General features: G+C 39.9%; 1 protein-coding gene and 1 non-coding gene across 2 annotated transcripts; one reads left to right on the top strand and one right to left on the bottom strand.

Moving 5' to 3' along the window:
- Positions 1-6112: 6112 nt before the first annotated feature.
- On the bottom strand, positions 6113-6217 carry LOC142170043 (small nucleolar RNA R71). The gene has a single exon (XR_012699659.1). It is a non-coding gene; the product is annotated as a small nucleolar RNA R71 (small nucleolar RNA).
- Positions 6218-13464: 7247 nt separating this feature from the next.
- LOC107765677 (uncharacterized) lies at positions 13465-13842 on the top strand. The gene has a single exon (XM_016584347.1). It carries the CDS (start codon positions 13465-13467, stop codon positions 13840-13842), a length of 378 nt encoding a protein of 125 aa, XP_016439833.1.
- Positions 13843-19171: the final 5329 nt, after the last annotated feature.

The following is a 19171-nucleotide window of genomic DNA, read 5'->3' as shown; positions in this document are numbered from 1 at the left end:
ATGTTGGAATAATTGGTTAAGGTCCCGAAGGTCTCGGATGAAATTCGGAAGGTAAACGGAATGGATTTCGGACAAAGAAGGTTGCTGGAAATTTGTAGAAATTTCGCCAGAAATTTGCAGAAATTTCTGGTGTGGAGCCAATTTTGAAAGATTATATCTCGTAATTCATAAGGAATCGGAAACTTGTCAAAACATGAAAGTTGTAGTCGTTTGTTTTTAGTTTTCAGAAAGTTAAACAATTCATTATTTGGACACTTGTACAGAAAGTTATGATGGATTGAATGAAGACTGGTAGAGCAGTTTTGCCAGAAATTCTGATGCATGGAGCCGACTTTAGAAGCTTATATCTCACAATTCATAAGGAATCCGAAAAGTTGCAAAACATGAAAGTTGTAGTAGGTTGATTCTAGTTTTCAGAAAGTTAAACCATTTATCATTTGGGCATTTGTACGTAAAGTTATGATCAATTGAAGGAAGACTGGTAGAGCAGTTACTGGTGGACTTTTAGTGACGGAAAATGGACTTTTAGTGACGGATTGACAGAAACTTAAGGACCAAAAATGGTCATTTCATTCATTTTGTTTTGAATTTTTGGAGCACGGTTCTTGGGCGATTTTCACGGAAAAATATTGGGGTAAGTGTTCCTTATCCTATATTGATTATATTTCATAATTCCATACTCATTTACATCCTGAAGCCGTGAATTTATGGAAGAAAAATCAAGATTTTTGCAAAATCTTTCAAAAACGAAAATTTAAGATTTGGAGGTCGAGTTGTTATCGGATTTTGGTAAAATTGGTATGGGTGGACTCATAATTGAATGGGTTATCGGATTTTGTAAGTTTCGTCGGATTTCGAGATGTGGGTCCCACGGGTAAATTTTGAGCTAATTTTGGATTTTAATGAAAATATAATATTTTCTTATGAAATTAATTACTATAATTTTTGTTGACTGTATCGAATTAATTATTACTAGATACGAGTCGATTGGAGTCGGAAAATCGAGGAAAAAACATAATACTTGGTTAAATTGGAGCAAGTCGAGGTAAGTGACTTGTCTAACCTTATGTGGGAGAAATTTTCCCTAGAATTGATATTAATGTGATTATTGAAATGTATTGAAAGTCGTGTACACGAGGTGACGAGTGTGTACATGGGCTAAATGTGAAAGATTATATTTTTAAATTGTGTAGATCATTGTTGCGCATTTATTAAATTATTTTATCTTGTTATATTCTTCATCATTGATCTGTGATATATATTTTAAATTTGTTTGCCTTTTTCCTGCTAATTATTTTACCTGTTTAATTGAAACTTGGTTTCTTTCATACTGTGCATTATTTGAAGGTTGATTTTCTTTAAATTAAATATTATTAATATAAAGTATTTGACATTTTTAATTTTGATACTGAAGCAACGTATTAAAATTTTGGAATATTATTTTCCTGAATTATTTATTCTTGAATATTTTTGTGAGATTGTTTTTCGCGGAAAATTGAAATATTGGGCACTTGAGGTGCAAATTGTGATATATTCTGATATTGATACGCATGCGGTGGTATAAGGTCTGGGTGTTGAAATGCATGCGGTGAGATAAGGGTGGCTTGATACGCGTGGTTAGTAGGGGTGACTACTAGAAGTCATGTGGTGTGATAAGGGTGGCTAAAACGCGGGATGCTATTTCGGAAAAAAAATATTTTCTTTAAATAAATTGTGAAGACTCCCGCGGTGATATAAGGAAATGAGATATTGTGAAATTATTTATAATTTGGGACTACGAGGCGGTACCTTTGTAGTGCCCTTGTTAATATTGATTTATGGCCATAGTTGCCTTCGATTAATTGTTGTGATTTTCATAAAGTTGAAGGAAATTATGTTTTGATTCCACGAGATATTATTTGCAATTATTTGGTGTCATTAAATGTGACATACTATTTGATTCATTTTTAGTGTCATTTTATTTTACTATATTGTTAAACATTTTACCATTCCATTATTACATTCCAGTAGGGCCTCGCCTGACCTTGTCACTACTCTACCGAGGTTAGGCTTGGCACTTACTGGGTACCGCTGTGGTGTCTTCATACTACGCTTCTGCACATCTTTTTGTGCAGATCCAGGTACATCTTACCAGCCTAGACGTCAGTGAGTTACCTGCGTACGGAGACTTCGAGGTATATCTGCCAGCGTCCGCAGACTCCGGAGTCCCCTTCTATCATTTTATGTTACTTCCTTATATTTTATTTAGACCTTGATATATAGAGACATTGAGAATAAATTCTTATAAGCTTGTGATTTATTTCTATCGGGTTTTGGGAGTTGAAATTGTTTGAATTGTAGTTTATTTATTTCAGATATTTATTATTATTCCGCATTGTTAGGCTTACCTAGTTTTAGAGACTAGGTGCCATCACGACATCCTACAGAAGGAATTTGGGGTCGTGACAGTGATCGAAGGAGATATGAGATATAATGCTCTATTCGGGTGGCCGTGGATTCACAACATGAGGGCAGTGCCCTCGACACCGCACCGGGTGTTGAAATTCCCAATGCCAGGAGGGATTAAAACAATTTACGGAGAACAACCGGCCGCAAAGGAGATGTTCACGGTAGACGAGGTGGTCCCAATATCCGCACTTTCAATACCAAAGGGTTCGAGTTCGGTCACCAAGGAAGAGACCAAATAGCACTCACCGACGCTGGCCCCGACCGAACTAGAAAGACGGGGGACGGGTGAGGATGACGACTACGGAGTTCCCAGGTCTTTCATAGCCCCCAACGATTCCGACGCCACTAAGTCAACAGTCGAGAAACTGGAGCAAGTCATATTGATCGAGCACCTGCCCGATCTCAAGGTATACCTGGGCATGGGGTTAATCCCCGAGCTTAGGAAAAAACTCATTAAGTTCCTTATAGCTAACATAGATTGTTTCGCTTGGTTCCACCTTTACATGATAGGGATCCCGCCGGAAATAACTACTCACAAGTTGAGCCTGGATCCGAAGTTCCACCCGGTCAAATAGAAAATGAGGCCTTAGTCCGAAGTCAAGCATGAATTCATCACAGACGAGGTATCGAAACTCCTTAAAATAGGATCTATTCTGGAGGTTAAATACACATATTGGTTAGCAAACGTAGTGGTAGTACCTAAAAAGGGGAATAAATTAATTATGACAACCAAATTCGGATGGACCCGAGCGAACAGGAAAAAATCCTTCATCACTAAGTATGACACCTACTGTTATAACGTAATGCCATTCAGACTAAAAAATATTGGTGCCACTTACCAACGCCTAGTAAATAGGATGTTCAAAGAGCAAATAGGAAAATCAATGGAGGTTTTCATTGACGATATGTTAGTTAAGTCCCTGCGAGCAGAGGACCATTTGAAACATTTGCAGGAAACCTTCAACATATTGAAGAAATACAATATGAAACAGAACCCAGAGAAATGTGCATTCAGGGTCGGGTTCGAGAGATTTCTCGGATTTATGGTGTCAAACCGGGGAATCGATATCAATCCTGATAAAATCAAAGCCATAAAGGACATTACCATGGTGGACAATGTCAAGGTCGTTCAAAGGTTAACCGGGTGCATAGCCGTTTTGGGCCGATTCATTTCAAGGTCCTCCGACAAGAGCCATCGGTTCTTCTCGTTATTGAAGAAGAAGAAGAAGAATTTTTCATGGACCCCGAAGTGTCAACAAGCCTTGGAAGAACTCAAACGGTAACTTTCAAGCCAATCTTTGCTTCATACTCTGAAGGCAGATGAACAGTTGTACTTGTACCTAGTGGTATCCAAGATAGCGGTAAGTGGAGTCCTAGTCTGGGAAGAGGAAGGTACGCAATTTCCTATCTACTATGTTAGCAGGACTCTAGGCGAGGCCGAAACTAGGTATCCTCACCTGGAAAAATTAGCGCCCGCCTTGCTAAGCGCCTCTAGAAAATTAAAACCTTATTTTCAATGCCATCCCATATGTGTCATGACTACTTACCCATTTAGGAACATAACATAAGCCCGATCTCTCGAGACAATTGGCCAAATGGGCCATGGAAATCAGCGGGTACGATATTGAATAGCGACCCCCAAACCGCCATCAGATCTCAATTTTTGGCGGACTTCATGCTGACCCTAATACCCGAGGCTGAGAAGGAATTGTTGTTGAACTCGGTGACTTACTCTGGAATCTGAACCCTCTTTACGGACGGTGCCTCAAATGCAAAGGGGTCCGGACTTGGCATCGTGTTGAATCAGCCAACGGTTAATGTAGTTAGGAAATATATTAGAACTGTAAAATTGACTAACAACGAGGCCGAGTATGAGGCCATAATTGCAGGTCTCGGACTAGCTAAAAGCCTGGGGGCGAGGTGATTGAAGCTAAGTGCAATTCCCTCATTGTGGCAAACTAAGTCAATGGAACGTTCGAAGTCAAAGAATAACGAATGCGAATGTACCTGGATAAAATACAGGTGATGTTACATCGGTTCAAGGAATGGACTTTGCAACATGTATCTTGGGATCAAAACAGCGAAGTCGATGCTCTTACTAACTTAGGATCGCCGGTTGATGACGATGAATTCAACTTGGGAATGTCGTACAACTCATAAAATTGGTAGTGGAAGAAGGCTACGCTGAGATAAACTCGACAAGCTTAACCTGGGACTGGAGAAACACGTATATAGATTACCTGAAGACTGGAAAACTATCCTATCAGGTGGTATTACTGGGTTATATATATGTATGTCGCCTCATGTTTTATTCGTGTTTCATGGATTTCAGATGTAAAATATATTGATTTATATTAATTCTGAGTGTTTTTATGTGTAGGAATCATCCGGAAGCAATTGGGGGCGAAAGGTGCGAGATTAGAGCCAAAACAGAGGAAAAATGGGCAATGTAGAATTTTAGCGCCACAAGAAGCGCTCCACGCCACCTGTGGCACCATTGGTAGAAGCTTCAACAAGCTAGCGCCAGGGCCAGCGCCCGACGCTGCCTCGGGAGCTGGTGACGGGAAAGTGATCCAAATTTGCCCGGAACAAGGTTATTTCGACCCTAGACCTACCCAACGCGTATAAAAGCAAGATTAAGCCTATTTTGAGGAGAGAGACGCCACTTTGAAGAGAAAATACACACGAGAAACATTCGGGACCAAGGAGATCTCAGTTTTCTTCATCTTTTCTTAGTATTCTCAATTATCCAACACTTATGAATTTGTTTGATCTCGTCATGAGTGGCTAAAACCCATAGTTTTGGGGTTGTGATTTAGCCACGAATATTGTTGTTTAACGTTGACTTAACCTTTATTACAATTCACCAATATATGGTTATTTCTTCAATTCTGTGATTAATTGCTTAATTGTCTAGCCAGCAGTTAGGTTCTATTTACTATCTATGCTATGCTTGGTAAAACCATGATTAGATTAAAGAAGAATTGAAGGTAGCACGATCTTAACTCTCGGGAGGAGGGGGGAGATTTGTGGTTAGGATAGGAATATACCTAGTCACCGTGCTTAATTAAATATCATAATCGTAATGCGTTCTTAATAGATTGATTTCATAGGATTATAGGCGTTAATCTATTTTGAATATGCGAGTAGTACTTCGGGAGAAGGCTACGAGAGCATTGTTGGATTAATTAGCAACCATGAGTGAATTGTATGAAAGGGAGAGTTAACTAGAACACAATAGGATTGGTGAATCGATCACAACCCTGGAATATTTGTCTCTACTGAATACATAATATCATTTTGTTGCTTGATAATTTTGTTACTAGTTAAAATTATTATTTAGTACAATCACACTCTTGAACTCGAATTGGCTCGACTGAATAACAATATTGGTGAATTTAGTGGGTAGTTAATACAAGTCTATGTGGGTTCGACACTCGACTTATCATTTTATTACATGTACGATCACGTATACTTATGTGTGCATTTGGAAGCAACAATTTTTTGGCGTCGTTGCCGGGGACTTGAATAATGACTACTTTCTAGTTTTTGCTTTAATTGTTTATTTCATCAAGTCTAACGTTACTTGATTGTTTCTATTACATCAAGGAATGATCTTGCAAGGAAATTTTTGGCAAGGTTCTTCCCTTCAGGCAAAACTGCAAAGATCAGAAGTGAGATAGTCGCCTTCAAATAGAAAGCGGGGGAGTCTTTATACTCAGCTTGGGAGAGGTTCAAGGGGCTGCTCAGAGACTCTCCTCATCATAATCAGATAAACAAAGTGTTAGCTCACACTTTCATAGAAGTGCTACATCCTGAGACAAAGATTGTGGTAGATGCTTGTCACGACCCAAAATCTTACATGTCGTGATGGTGCCTATATCAATAGTAGGCAAGCTGACAATCTCAATAAATCACCACATATTTTAAGTTTAAAAACAAAATATTTAAATTCAACGGAAGAAATCTCACAATACAGTTATAATCACTCCCAAAACCCGGTGTCACTGAGTACATGAGCATCTAAATGAATACAAAGTCTGACTGATAAAATCACTGTCTGAAAATATATAACATTACAATAACTAAATAGGAAGGGAATCAAGTCTTCGGACGTCAAGCAGATACCTTGATAGTCTCCAACAGAAATAACTCCGAAATATAGCAGCCGCCATATCCGGGAGCACCTGGATCTACACACAAGGTGCATAGTATCGTGTGAGTACAACCAATTCAATAAGTAACAAGACTAACCTCTGGGATAAAAGTAGTGACGAGCTCCACAGGTACAGTCTAGTATAAATAGTGGTACAAAAATGTAGGCATACTTTCAAGTTCAACAGTTAAACTCAGTACAAGTGAAATAGATTAATACTGCATGATATGAGGAATATGACATCTCGGTAGAAAGACCTCATGTAAATACTAGTCACAAATCATTTGGTCACTCGGTACTGTTTATGGCCAATTCAGCCCAGGGTTATTCCATCCCGTATATATATACACATCGACTAACAGTCAGTCATTCAGTACCGTATAAGGCCAATCCAACCTTGGGGTAATTTATCCTCAAATGTAAATGTTATGGACAAGATTCATATCCAGGGAAAATGCATCACAATATAAATAAGTAAGGTAAGTCCATGCCCTGGGAAGTCCATCCCGAATATATAATCATCTATGCTCACTGGGGGTGTGTACTGACTCCGGAGGGGCTCATTCAGCCCAAGCGCTATATAAAGCCGATATGGCCTACTGCGGCGTGCAGTATGATCTTATAATAATAATAAAGCCTATAAAGCCTGCTGCGGCACACAGCTCGATCCATATAATAATAATATATATAAAGCCAATATGGCCTGCTGCGGCGCGCAACTCGATCCCATAAATATCCTCACAATGGATGAATATGACTGAGTGTGAAATGTACATATGTAAAACAATTAATTTAACAGCAACATGACCCCATGGGTCCCGAAATATCGGCACGAAGCCTCAACTCAATTTCTCTAACATGTGGAAAATGTTCAGATAATAACATGATTCTTTATTTTTTACGACTTCATAAAATCTATTCAAGTCACAATTTCAATGGTGCACGTCCACACGCTCGTCACTATCGTGTGTGTCACCTCCAAATAATTTATATAACATCAATTCGGGGATTCATACCCTCAGAACCAAGTTTAGAAATGTTACTTACCTCAAACCGCGCAATTTCTTACTCCGCTATGCCCTTGCCTCATGAATTGGTCTCTGAAAGCCTCGTATCTAGCCACAATTAATTCGATTCAGTCAATACAAATTATTGGAATTAATTCCATAAGAAAATATTAATTTTCCAATAAAATTTGAATTTTAACTCAAAAATCACCTGTGGGCCCCACATCTTGGAACCCGACAAAAGTTACAAAATCCGAAAGCCCATTCAACAACGAGTCCAACCATACCAATTTTACTAAATTTTGACATCAACTCGACCTCCAAATCCTCCAATCTTATTTTCAAATCCCTTGGTTCAAATCCCCGATTTACACCTCAAAAACACGTAATCTAGTCGGATTATTCGATGATAATTCAATATTATGAAGTAGAAATGATCATAAGTGACTTACCTCAAGTTTCCCTTGAATTCTCTCTGAACATCGCCCCAAAAACCATGCTTGAAGGTTCAAAAATGGCAAAACTCGAAACCCTTTCGAAATGTATATTGTCCATGGGTTCCGCACTTGCGACTCACTTAGCCGATTCTGCGGTCTCGCAGGTGCGAGAAATCAACCGCCTCTGTGGTTTTCCAAAGCCTCCACTGGAGCCGCTTCTGTGGGCTCGCATTTGCGAAGCTCGCTCCACTTCTGCGGAGAACTCGCTTCTGCGATCACACAGGTGCGGAAATTCCCTCGCACATGTGACCACTACCTCACATCCCCCTGTCCGCATCTGCGCTTGCCATGCTCACTTTTGCGAACTCGCACTTGTGAGCCAATTTCCGCAGGTGCGATTGCATCAGATGGCAGAAACTTTCAGATTTTTCTTCTAAGTCCGAATTCGATTCGTTAACCATCTGAAACTCACTCGAGGCCACCGGGACCTCAACCAAAAATACCAACAAGTACTAAAACATCATACGAACTTAGTCGAGCCTTCAAATTACATCAAACAACGCTAAAACCACGAATTGTACGCCAATTCAAGCCTAATGAACTTTGAAACTTCCAATTTCTACAAACGACACCGGAACCTATCAATTCACGTCCGATTGACCTCAAATTTTGCACACAAGTCATAAATGACATAACAGACCTATTCAAATTTCCAGAATAGGATTCCAACTTCGATATCAAAAAGTCAACCCCCGTCAAACTTTCCAAAAATTCAACTTTTGCCATTTCAAGCCTAGTTCCACTACGGACCTCCAAATAATTTTTCGGACACGTTCCTAAATCCAAAATCACCATACGGATCTATTGGAATCATCAGAATTTAAATCCGAGGTCGTTTACACATAAGTCAACATCTGGTCAACTTTTTCAACTTAAGTTTTCAATTATGAGACTAAGTGTCTCATTTCACTCTGCAATCCTTCCGGATCCGAACCAACTAACCCGGTAAGTCATATAATAACTGTAAAGCATAACTTGAGCAGTAAATAGGGGGACGTGGTTATATACTCAAAACAACCGGCCGGGTCATTACAATGATGCAGCTGGAGGTCAAGTGTTGGAGAAAAGCTTTGATGAGATATATGCGTTATTGAACAAATTCTTCATAAGCAATCGTGATTGGCAAGGAGAGATAGGCAGACACACAGTGCAAAAATATGCAGGGGTTCTCGAGTTAGATGTCGTCTCAGTATTATCAGCGCAGATTTCCACATTGACCAACCAAGTCAATTAGATGACCTTGGTTATTAACAAACAACAAGCCAAGCTAGTGCAACATGTTCAATTGTTTTGTGAAGTATGTGGAGAGGATCATACGAGCGGCTTATGCCCGATTAATCCAGAGTCTGTCTGTTTTGTGGGTAATGCAAATAGGGGCAAGATAAGCCATTATGGGAATACTTACAATCCCAACTGAAGGAACCACCCAAACTTCTCTTGGGGTGGAAACCAAAGTGCTCAAAATCAATACAAGCCACAAGCACCTCAACAACAATATAGACCACCTCAGGCTGAACAACATGCAAACTCGACGAGTCACCTTGAGGAAATGATAAAGAAATTTATAGCTGACTAGCAGGCCCAAACAACAGAGATAATGAAGAAAGTAATGGCTAACCAGTAGGCCCAAGCAACAACAATGAGAAATTTGGAGCGACAAATAGGACAACTTGCCAGTGCCTAAAATACTCGACCAGTTAGAGCTCTTCCAAGCGACACTGAGGCTAATCCTAAGGCATCTATTAATGATGTGTCATTAAGGAATGGGATACAGTTAGAAGAAGTTCATTCGAAAAAGATAAAATAAGTGACCTTTAATGAGAAACCGGCTACTATAGAGTCAGAATCAGAAAAATCAAAGGAGTCAGAGAAGCCAACTGAAGAGGCAGTGACTAAGCAACCCCCACCTTTAGTTGCGAGGCCACCACCTCCGTTCCCTCAAAGATTGCAGAAAGTGAATGATACCCCGTATAAAATGTTTCTTGATATTTTGAAGCATGTGCAAATCAATATTCCACTGGTAGACATCCTGCAAGAAGTGCCCAAATATGCAAAATACATCAAGGACATAGTGGCAAATAAAAGAAGGTTGACTGAATTCGAGACTGTGGCACTCACTGAAGAATGTAGCTCAGGAATCCAAAGCAAGCTACCTCAGAAATAGAAGGATCCAGGTAGTTTCACTATCCAAATATCGATTGGTAAGCACGCAGTCGGGCGAGCTTTGTGTGATCTTGGAGCAAGCATCAATTTGATGCCACTATCTGTATTCAGACAGTTAGGTTTGCGTGAGCCACGCCCAACAACGGTAATCTTACAGTTGACTGATCGCTCTCTTGATCATCCTGAAGAAGTGATTGAAGATGTGTTAGTTCAAGTGGGTTCTTTCATATTCCTTGTTGATTTCATTATCTTGGACTACGAGCCTGATCAGGAAGTCCTACTTATTTTGGGAGTCTATTCTTAGCCACGGGCCGAGCTATTATTCATGTATGCAAAGGAAAGATAACGATAAGAGTAGGTGATCGAGTGAAAGTATTCAATGTGTATAAAGCACTCATATTGCCAATCCACTATGAAGAGATATCTATGATATTTGTGGTGGAAGGCGATGCTATGTCATTGGTGCCTTATATGAGCCACATAGATCCTCTTAAATGAGCTTTGATTGGGGATGAAGAAGATAGTAAAGATGAGATGATGGGAGAAATTGAGCAAGTACTTAACATGTCTTGCAGTTATGTCCATGGGTTTGGGAGATTTAAGGAGTTAGGCAGGCATGTCACTTTGACCCCTCCTAAGCTATCTATTGAAGAAGCTCCAAAGCTAGAACTTAAGCCACTTCCAGCGCATCCGCCCTATGCTTATTTGGGGAACTCTGAGACATTGCCGGTGATTATCTCACCCAGCTTGACTAATGTACAAGAAGAAAAATTGCTCAGAGTACTTCGCGAGCATAAAAAGGCTTTAGGGTGGATAGTTGCTGACATCAAGGGAATCAGTCCATCGTCTTGCATGCATAAAATCTTTCTGGAAGATGGACACCGCCCCAATGTTGAGAAGCAAAGGATATTAAATCCCATTATGAAAGAAGTCGTGAAGAAGAAAGTAATTAAGTGGCTCGATGCAGGTATTATCTTTCCTATCTCTAACAGCAACTGGGTAAGCCCTGTGCAATGTGTGCCTAAAAAGGGTGGGATGATTGTGGTTGAGAGTGAGAAAAATGAGCTAATTCCTACTTGCACCATGACGGGATGGAGAGTTTGCATTGATTACAAAGGCTCAACAAAGCAACCTGCAAGGACCACTTCCCACTTCCATTCATTGACCAAATATTAGACAGATTAGTGGGGCATAAATATTATTGCTTCCTTGATGGTTATTCAGGGTACAACCAGATTGTCATATGCCTAGAGGATCAGGAGAAGACCACTTTTACTTGTCCTTATGGCATTTTCTCCTTCAAGCGTATGCCGTTTGGTCTTTGTAATGCACCAGCCACTTTCCAGAGATGCATGATGGCTATTTTCACCGATATGGTGGAAATATTTGTGGAAGTCTTTATGGATGATTTTTCAATCTTTGGACCTTCTTATGATGACTGTTTGAAGAATCTGAGCAAGGTGTTAGCCCATTGTGAAGAAACAAATCTAGTATTAAATTGGAAAAAATGTCATTTTATGGTGCAGGAAGGCATCGTGTTGGGTCACAGAGTGTCTAGGAGTGGCATTGAAGTTTATAAGGCGAATGTGAAGGCGGTTGAAAAATTACCTCTACCCATTTCTATGAAGGGTGTCCAGAGTTTTTTGGGACACGCAGGATTCTATCAGCGCTTTATTAAGGATTTTTCAAAAACTGCTACCCCTTTGTGCAGGTTGCTTGAAAATGATGTATTTTTTAATTTTGATGACGCGTGCCTGAAGGCATTTGAAGAGCTCAAAAAGCAGTTGGTGGCTGCCCCTATTATTGCAGCACCAGATTGGTCCTTACCATTTGAACTTACGTGTGATGCCAGTGACCACGCTATTAGGGCAGTGCTAGGCTAGAGGAAGGACAAGATATTTTATTCAATCTACTATGCGAGTAAGACTCCTGATGATGCACAACTGAATTAAACCACCACTGAAAAGGAGTTATTGGCCGTTGTATGGGCCTTTGAGAAATTTCGGGCATACATGGTGGGAACAAAAGTCATAGTCCATACCGATCATGCAACAATCAGGTATCTATTTACAAAAAAAAAAAAAAAAGAATCCAAGGCTAGATTGATGCTTTAGGTTTTGTTGTTGCAGGAATTTGATGTAGAAATACGAGATTGAAAGGGCACAGAGAACCAAGTAGCTGACCATCTATCAAGGCTGGAAAATCACGACCACGTGGAGGGGGGTGGACAAATTAAAGAAGCATTTCCTGATGAGCAACTTTTTGCTATCACCCAAGACCCTCCCCCGTGGTACGCGGACTATGTGAATTATCTTGTGAGTTGGGTACTTCCTCCTGAAATTGAATCTGAAGCTAGAAAGAGGATTCTACATAATGTGAAATTCTACTACTGGGATGAGCCATACTTGTACAAGCAGTGTGTTGATCAGTTGATGAGGAGATGCATTCTAGAAAAGGATGTGGAATTAATGTTGTATGATTGTCATGCATCACCCTATGGGGGCCATCATGGAGGCGATAGAACAACTGCAAAGGTATTACAATATGGTTTCTTTTGTCCAACATTATTCAAGGATGCCCATGCATTTTTTAAGAAGTGTGACCAGTGTCAAAGAACAGGAACAATCACAGAGAGGCATGAGATGCCTTTGAATAACATCCTGGAGGTCGATATTTTTTATGTGTGGGGGATAGATTTTATGGGACCATTCTCATTGTCCAGAGGAAACAAATACATCTTGCTAGCAGTTGACTACGTGTCAAAATGGGTAGAGGCAATTGCATTGCCAACAAATAATGCCATGGTGGTAGCTATGTTTGTGAAAAAGAACATATTTTAGAGGTTTGGAACTCCACGTGCCTTGATTAGTGATGAAGGGACACATTTTTGTAATTGGTTGTTGAATAACCTTCTGGCTAAATATGGAGTCCACCATAGATTTGCTACATCATATAATCCTCAAACAAGTGACAAGCTGAGGTGTCTAATAGAGAAATAAAGCAAATCTTAGAGAAGACGGTGAGTGTGAATAAGAAGGATTGGGCTGCAAAGTTAGATGATGCCTTGTGGGCATATAGAACTGCATACTAAACGCCAATTGGAGCATCGCCGTATAAGCTTGTTTATGGGAAGGCATGTTACTTGCATGTTGAACTTGAACACAAAGCGTACTGGGCCATTAAAAAGTTGAATATGGACCTTGAAGCCGCTGTTGAGAAGAGACTCTTGCAGTTGAATAAGTTAGATGAGTTCAGGCTGCACTCTTATGAAAATTCTAAGCTTTACAAAGAGAAAACGAAAAGATGGAATGACAAGCGTATCAAGCCATGTCACTTCAAGCCAGGCCAACATGTATTATTGTTCAATTATAGGCTCAAACTGTTTCCTGGGAAATTAAAATCGAGATGGTCAGGCCCGTTTGGGGTGGTGAGAGTCACTCCTTATGGTGCAATTGAGTTGCGTGCTTTAAATGGTGAAAGTAATTTTTTAGTGAATGGACACAAAGTCAAGCACTATTGGGGAGGAATAATTGATCATGAGAAGACCAAAGTTGTACTCGTTGATGAGTAAGCGAGGCCCTACGTAAATCAGGCATTTGTTGGGGGGCAACCCAATTTTTATTGCTTTCATAGCTTAGTTTTTTTTGATTTTTTAGTTAGAGTAGACTAGAGTTACGCATTTTCTTTGTAGGCATAGAAATTATAGGTAGAATGGTGTGGGGCATGTAAATTGGATATATAAAGGGCTCAGGGGATCGAGATGTTATAAAAACAATAAAATAAAATCGCAAAATTCAGCGCCCCACGCTGCCTGGGGCGCCCAATACAGTATGTCGAAACCCCCCAGCGCCAGGAATAGCGTGGGGCGTTGGGCTAGGGGGTGCAGGTAAGCTTTGAATTTAATTTTTTTTTGTTTTTTTTTTGTGTGTGTTATTTTTACCCAACCCATTTACCCAACCCATATACCCAACATTACAACCCACGTTATAACCCATACCCACACCCCACTCAAATTAAAACACAACTCACATATCGCATTCCCCTCCCACACCCGTATCTCTCTCTCATTCTGCCGCGTTTCCTCTCCGCTCTCTCTCTCAATTTTCTCAAGCTCCTCTCTTGCTCTCATCCAAGATCCTATAGGTGTTTTTTTTTTCTTCTTCTTCTTTTTCTTCTTCTTTTTGTTGTTATTTTAATAGGTAGATGATAATGAACATCCCACCTCCCAAATACCCTAATCCCCAAATTTTGCACCTAAGTTGCTTCTTAAGAATTGCTCTATGGTGGGTGGTCCGATTGTGGGACGAAATTAGTTGTGGTTGTATTGTATATGAGGTAGTAAACTAGAATTCCCTCTACTTCATTGAAATTTGGGAGGGCCACCATGTTCCACCATTGTTAAACTAAAGTACACACACTTCATGCCCACAAGGTGTTTGTTAAATTGTTTGAATGAATATTCTGTGCACCGGTGAAGTCTGAGTAACCGAGTATAGTTGTATATGATATTGGGCTAAGTGTGGGGTGTGTGGGATGATTTTACATGCTTAGAAGCTTGGTTTTAAATGCACACATATCGCCCACACCATATATCCTATATTATGTATGTTGTAGAACTTTGTAGGATTAACTAATTTAGTGTAGTAGTTGTAAAAAAAATTAAGTACCATATGCCACTTGCTTGCATTGAGGTTAATTCACTTCGCCATGATCAATCACTTATTTGTGTGGGATCGTTAGTGCCCTTTTTGCTATTGTGTGGGATGGGGAAATCTTGAGTACCCAATGCCTTGTGGTGCAACACTTGTGCATTTTAGACCACGATTGTGAGTATTATACATTGAGCCTTCGGTTTTAAGTGTGGGTCATTTTTGACTCGCGCGACAACATTAAGCGGATTTCTTGATTCGTTCTCACATTCATGCTTATTTGTGTTGTAGGCTGCTATGGCTCGTGATAATGCAAGCAAAGGGGAATAGGAAAGTCCTCAACCACTTCCCCCGCGCCCAAAAAGCGCAAGCAAGGAGAAGGATCCTCGAGGCAAGCTAAGGGGAAACAAGTGGCCGAGGGATCACGACACACACCATTGCAACCGAGGCCTAGTTTGAAACTAACCAGTGATGTTGCTATTGCATGGCATAGGTACTTCGTGCCATATGGACAGTACATTTTCGAAATGGGGATTAATGTGAAAGCTCTAGAAAGGAACTTCCCGGATGTGCTTGGCCGATTGCGAGCATTGAACATGGACAAACTCATAGAATGCCCCGGCCATGCAAATTTGAGCATGGTACGGGAACTGTACGCCAACTGGAATGCAAACTTGTTCCAGTCACATGTCCGTGGAATAGACGTGCAATTGGATAGGCGGTCCTTATGTGCATTTTTGGGGGTTGAGAATGCTAACCCGAGGAGGCTAAAGAAATTTGTCACAAGCCCAAGCTACACGGCGATACATCACACTTTTGTGGCTTCAATTCAAATGCGAAGTGGACCAAAAATCAAGGTGATATCCACCTTCAGATGGTTCTCTTTGATTTCAACAAGACTGCCAAAGTGTGGCAGAATTTCGTACAAGCCAGACTCATGCCAGTTGAACACAACAGTGAATGCACTATAGCTCGAGTATGTGTGATATTCTTTTTTATGACTGAGAGAACCATTAATGTGGGGGAGATGGATTGCACACGATTTGGGCGGCAGATTAAGAGGTTTTTCTTCGGCAACTTGCTCACGCAATATATGCTTTCCCGGGTTGTGCCGGAGTATCCAGGGTATGATGAGGTGGTGGAGGCTCCTAAAGGGTTGTTGGACATCACATCCTTGTTGGAGACTATGTCTAAGTTCACGCAGGAAGCATGGAACGAAAGAGACAAGAATATCAATAGGTATCTTTATAACTCCTTGAATGTCAACATTTGCATGATGGGTGTCTTAAACGAGGAGCGTATGCATTTACGTAATGATTTGTCTAGTTCCTTCAAAGAGATGTTAGGGAATTCACCTGGAAGCCCCGTTCACTCATCGGAGGACGCAAACACATGCAAGGGCTCTGACACGGAAGATAACATTGGTGATGATGTCATTGGGCCGATGGCTTTGGTGCCTTTAGGACCTGATGATGATGTGCCCGGAACTATGGATATAGGGCATGCTGAGGAGGAGGACTCCGACTAACATGGCGTTTTCTTTTCACCCTACTTTATTTTACATTTTTACATGCATCGGGGACTATGCATATGCTAAGTGTAGGGTGGGAGAACTACTACTTGTGATGTACTTTGTATAAATTGTATCAAATTGTTTCTTTTATTAGTTTTACTTAGTCTAGTTTTTAGTCTAGTTTGTTTTAGAAAGAAAAGAAGAAAAAAAATACAAAAATGCAAAAAGAAAAGAAAAAACAATATCAGAAAAAAGTTTGAACTTTTCCCGACGATGGATCTGTTGGACAATTTTCTTGAGGGATAAAGTCTGATTAAAAACACCAAAAAGATTTTTTTTAGGTTAGTTAGGTAGTATCCCTTGGTTTTTCTTTGGGCGCCGGTTCTTTTCTAAGGGTGTAGCTCGAACCGGGTACTTTATTTTATTTTTTATTTTAGGAGGAGGTTAGGAAGAAACTGGGTTGCTATGAGATACCTAGTGACATGTTTGGTGCTGGCACATTAGGCTATGACATGCATTCTATCTTTTCGTACATTTGATTTGAATTGTGATGTCTGAGTAAAATAAATAGCTTATTTTGTGACACCTTTTCTCAATTGTTCAACTTGTATGCCACATAGTGCATTATTGGTTGAACTTCTCAATTATATGTACTTGCTTGACTTGAGAGTTGAACAGAACCGTCTTGATTGAGTCATGTGCAATGTGTGTATGAGGAATTGTGATTCTCTGTGCTATCCTGTATAGTCTAGAACTTGCTGCATGTGTTAATCGGACCGAAATTGTTAAGTTGTGATAATCTAGGAGATGACATAGGCATTTCTTGCTTGACCATAGATGTGCTTGTCACATAAAAATAAAATTTTATGTTGCTAGCCCCTTTGAGCCTATAGACCTTTCCTTTGGCACCCACATTACAAGTCGTACCCTTATTTTATTCTTAATTTGAGATTGTTGAACTTTTACCTCCTAAGGCACTTAGTCGCTAAAGAAGTAAGGTGAGAGATTGGGGAGTAGCTTTCGAGTGAAACCATGGAAGGGCCCTTTGGTGCACTAAAGTTGAAAAAAAAAGTCACTAGCCGATGAACTTTAGTGTATGGAGTGTGTGTAGGAAAAAAAGAGAAAGAAAGAAAATTAAAAAAGAAAAAAGAAAAAAGAAAAATAAATAATAGTCAAATAATGTAGAAAAATACACACCTCCTAATCTTACTAATTTGTGCTAGTGGGGGTATAGAAGTGCTTAATGAAAATAAGGGCTATGTTGTATATGGTTTGTGGCGAGTGAATTGGTTGAGAAAAATATGTGCTCGATTTGTGAGTGTAGTATAGTAAAATGCTTAGGAGGGTTAGTCACTATTCCTAAATGTATCCTACCCGTCCCTTAGCCTACATTACAACCTTAAAATCCCAATTGATCCTAGATTTGGCTAGCTTAGATTAGTAGAGATGTACACTACGGGCAAGCTTATGGTACAACCACGGGATGCATATAAATTCTTTGTGAGAGTGAACAAATTTTGTTCATTGTGTGATGTCCTTAATTTATATTCAAAAGCATATTTGAATGTGTGGACTATTATATATTCACTATTTTGTTTGTTGGTGAGGACACATGATCTCATGAAGGATTGGTAATGTTGTAAATGTATCTTGTTGGGTAAGTGCGCGAGTTGAGAGTGCTTAGTGATCACGAGTCAGATTTTGAGGTTGGGTGGTTACAGATAGGTTGTTTGAATTGATTAAATTGAAATTGGTATATTTGGGCATATTTAAAACGGGAAGAATGTGAATTTTGTATGTTCATGTTTGATTGCCGGTATCGATCATAGTCAAGGAGAGAGTGTATGGTAATTTTTTTTTTGAAGTGCTCCTCTCTAGTGAGATTTGTATGTAGTTGGGATAAAGTTGTTAGTCTCATTGCTCGAGGACGAGCAAGAGTCTAAGTGTGGGGTGTTGATATTTAGCTTAAAGCATATATATTTATATGTATATCGCCTCATGTTTTACTCGTGTTTTGTGGATTTCGGATGTAAAATGTATTGATTTATATTAATTCGGGATGTTTTTATGTGTAGGAATCATCCGGAAGCAACTGGGGGCGAAAGGTACAAGATTAGAGCCAAAACGGAGGAAAATTGGGCAATGTGGAATTTCAGCGCCACAGGCAGCGCTCCACGCCACCTGTGGCGCTATTGGCAGAAACTTCAACAAGCCAGCGCCAACGCCAGCACCCCACACTGCCCTGGACGCTGGTGACGGGAAAGTGATCCAAGTTTGTCCGGGACAAGGTTATTTCGGCCCTATACCTACCCAACGCGTATAAAAGCAAGACTAAGCCTATTTTGAGGGGAGAGACGCCACTTTGAAGAGAAAATACACACGAGAAACATCCGGGAGCGAGGAGATCTCAGTTTTCTTCATCTTTTCTTAGTATTCTCAATTATCCAACACTTATGAATTTGTTTGATCTTATCATGAGTGGATAAAACTCATAGTTCTGGGGTTGTGATTTAGCCATGAATATTGTTGTTTAACATTTACTTAACCTTGATTACAATTCACCAATATATGATTGTTTCTTCAATTCTGTGATTAATTTCTTAATTGTCTGGTCAGCAATTAGGTTCTATTTACTATCTATGCTATGCTTGGTAAAGCCATGTTTAGATTAGAGAAGAATTAAAGAGAGCACGATCTTAACTCTGATGGGGCAAATTTGTGGTTAGGATAGGAATATA

This window comes from Nicotiana tabacum, chromosome 15 (genome assembly GCF_000715075.1).
Source record: "Nicotiana tabacum cultivar K326 chromosome 15, ASM71507v2, whole genome shotgun sequence".
Lineage (NCBI taxonomy): Eukaryota > Viridiplantae > Streptophyta > Magnoliopsida > Solanales > Solanaceae > Nicotiana > Nicotiana tabacum.
The sequence above is the reverse complement of the archived record's forward strand: the minus strand, read 5'-3'. Positions and strand labels throughout refer to the sequence as shown.

Coding starts and splice junctions, on each gene's coding strand:
- LOC107765677 (XM_016584347.1), top strand. CDS start 13,465: ATGGACCTTGAAGCCGCTGTTGAGAAGAGACTCTTGCAGTTGAATAAG.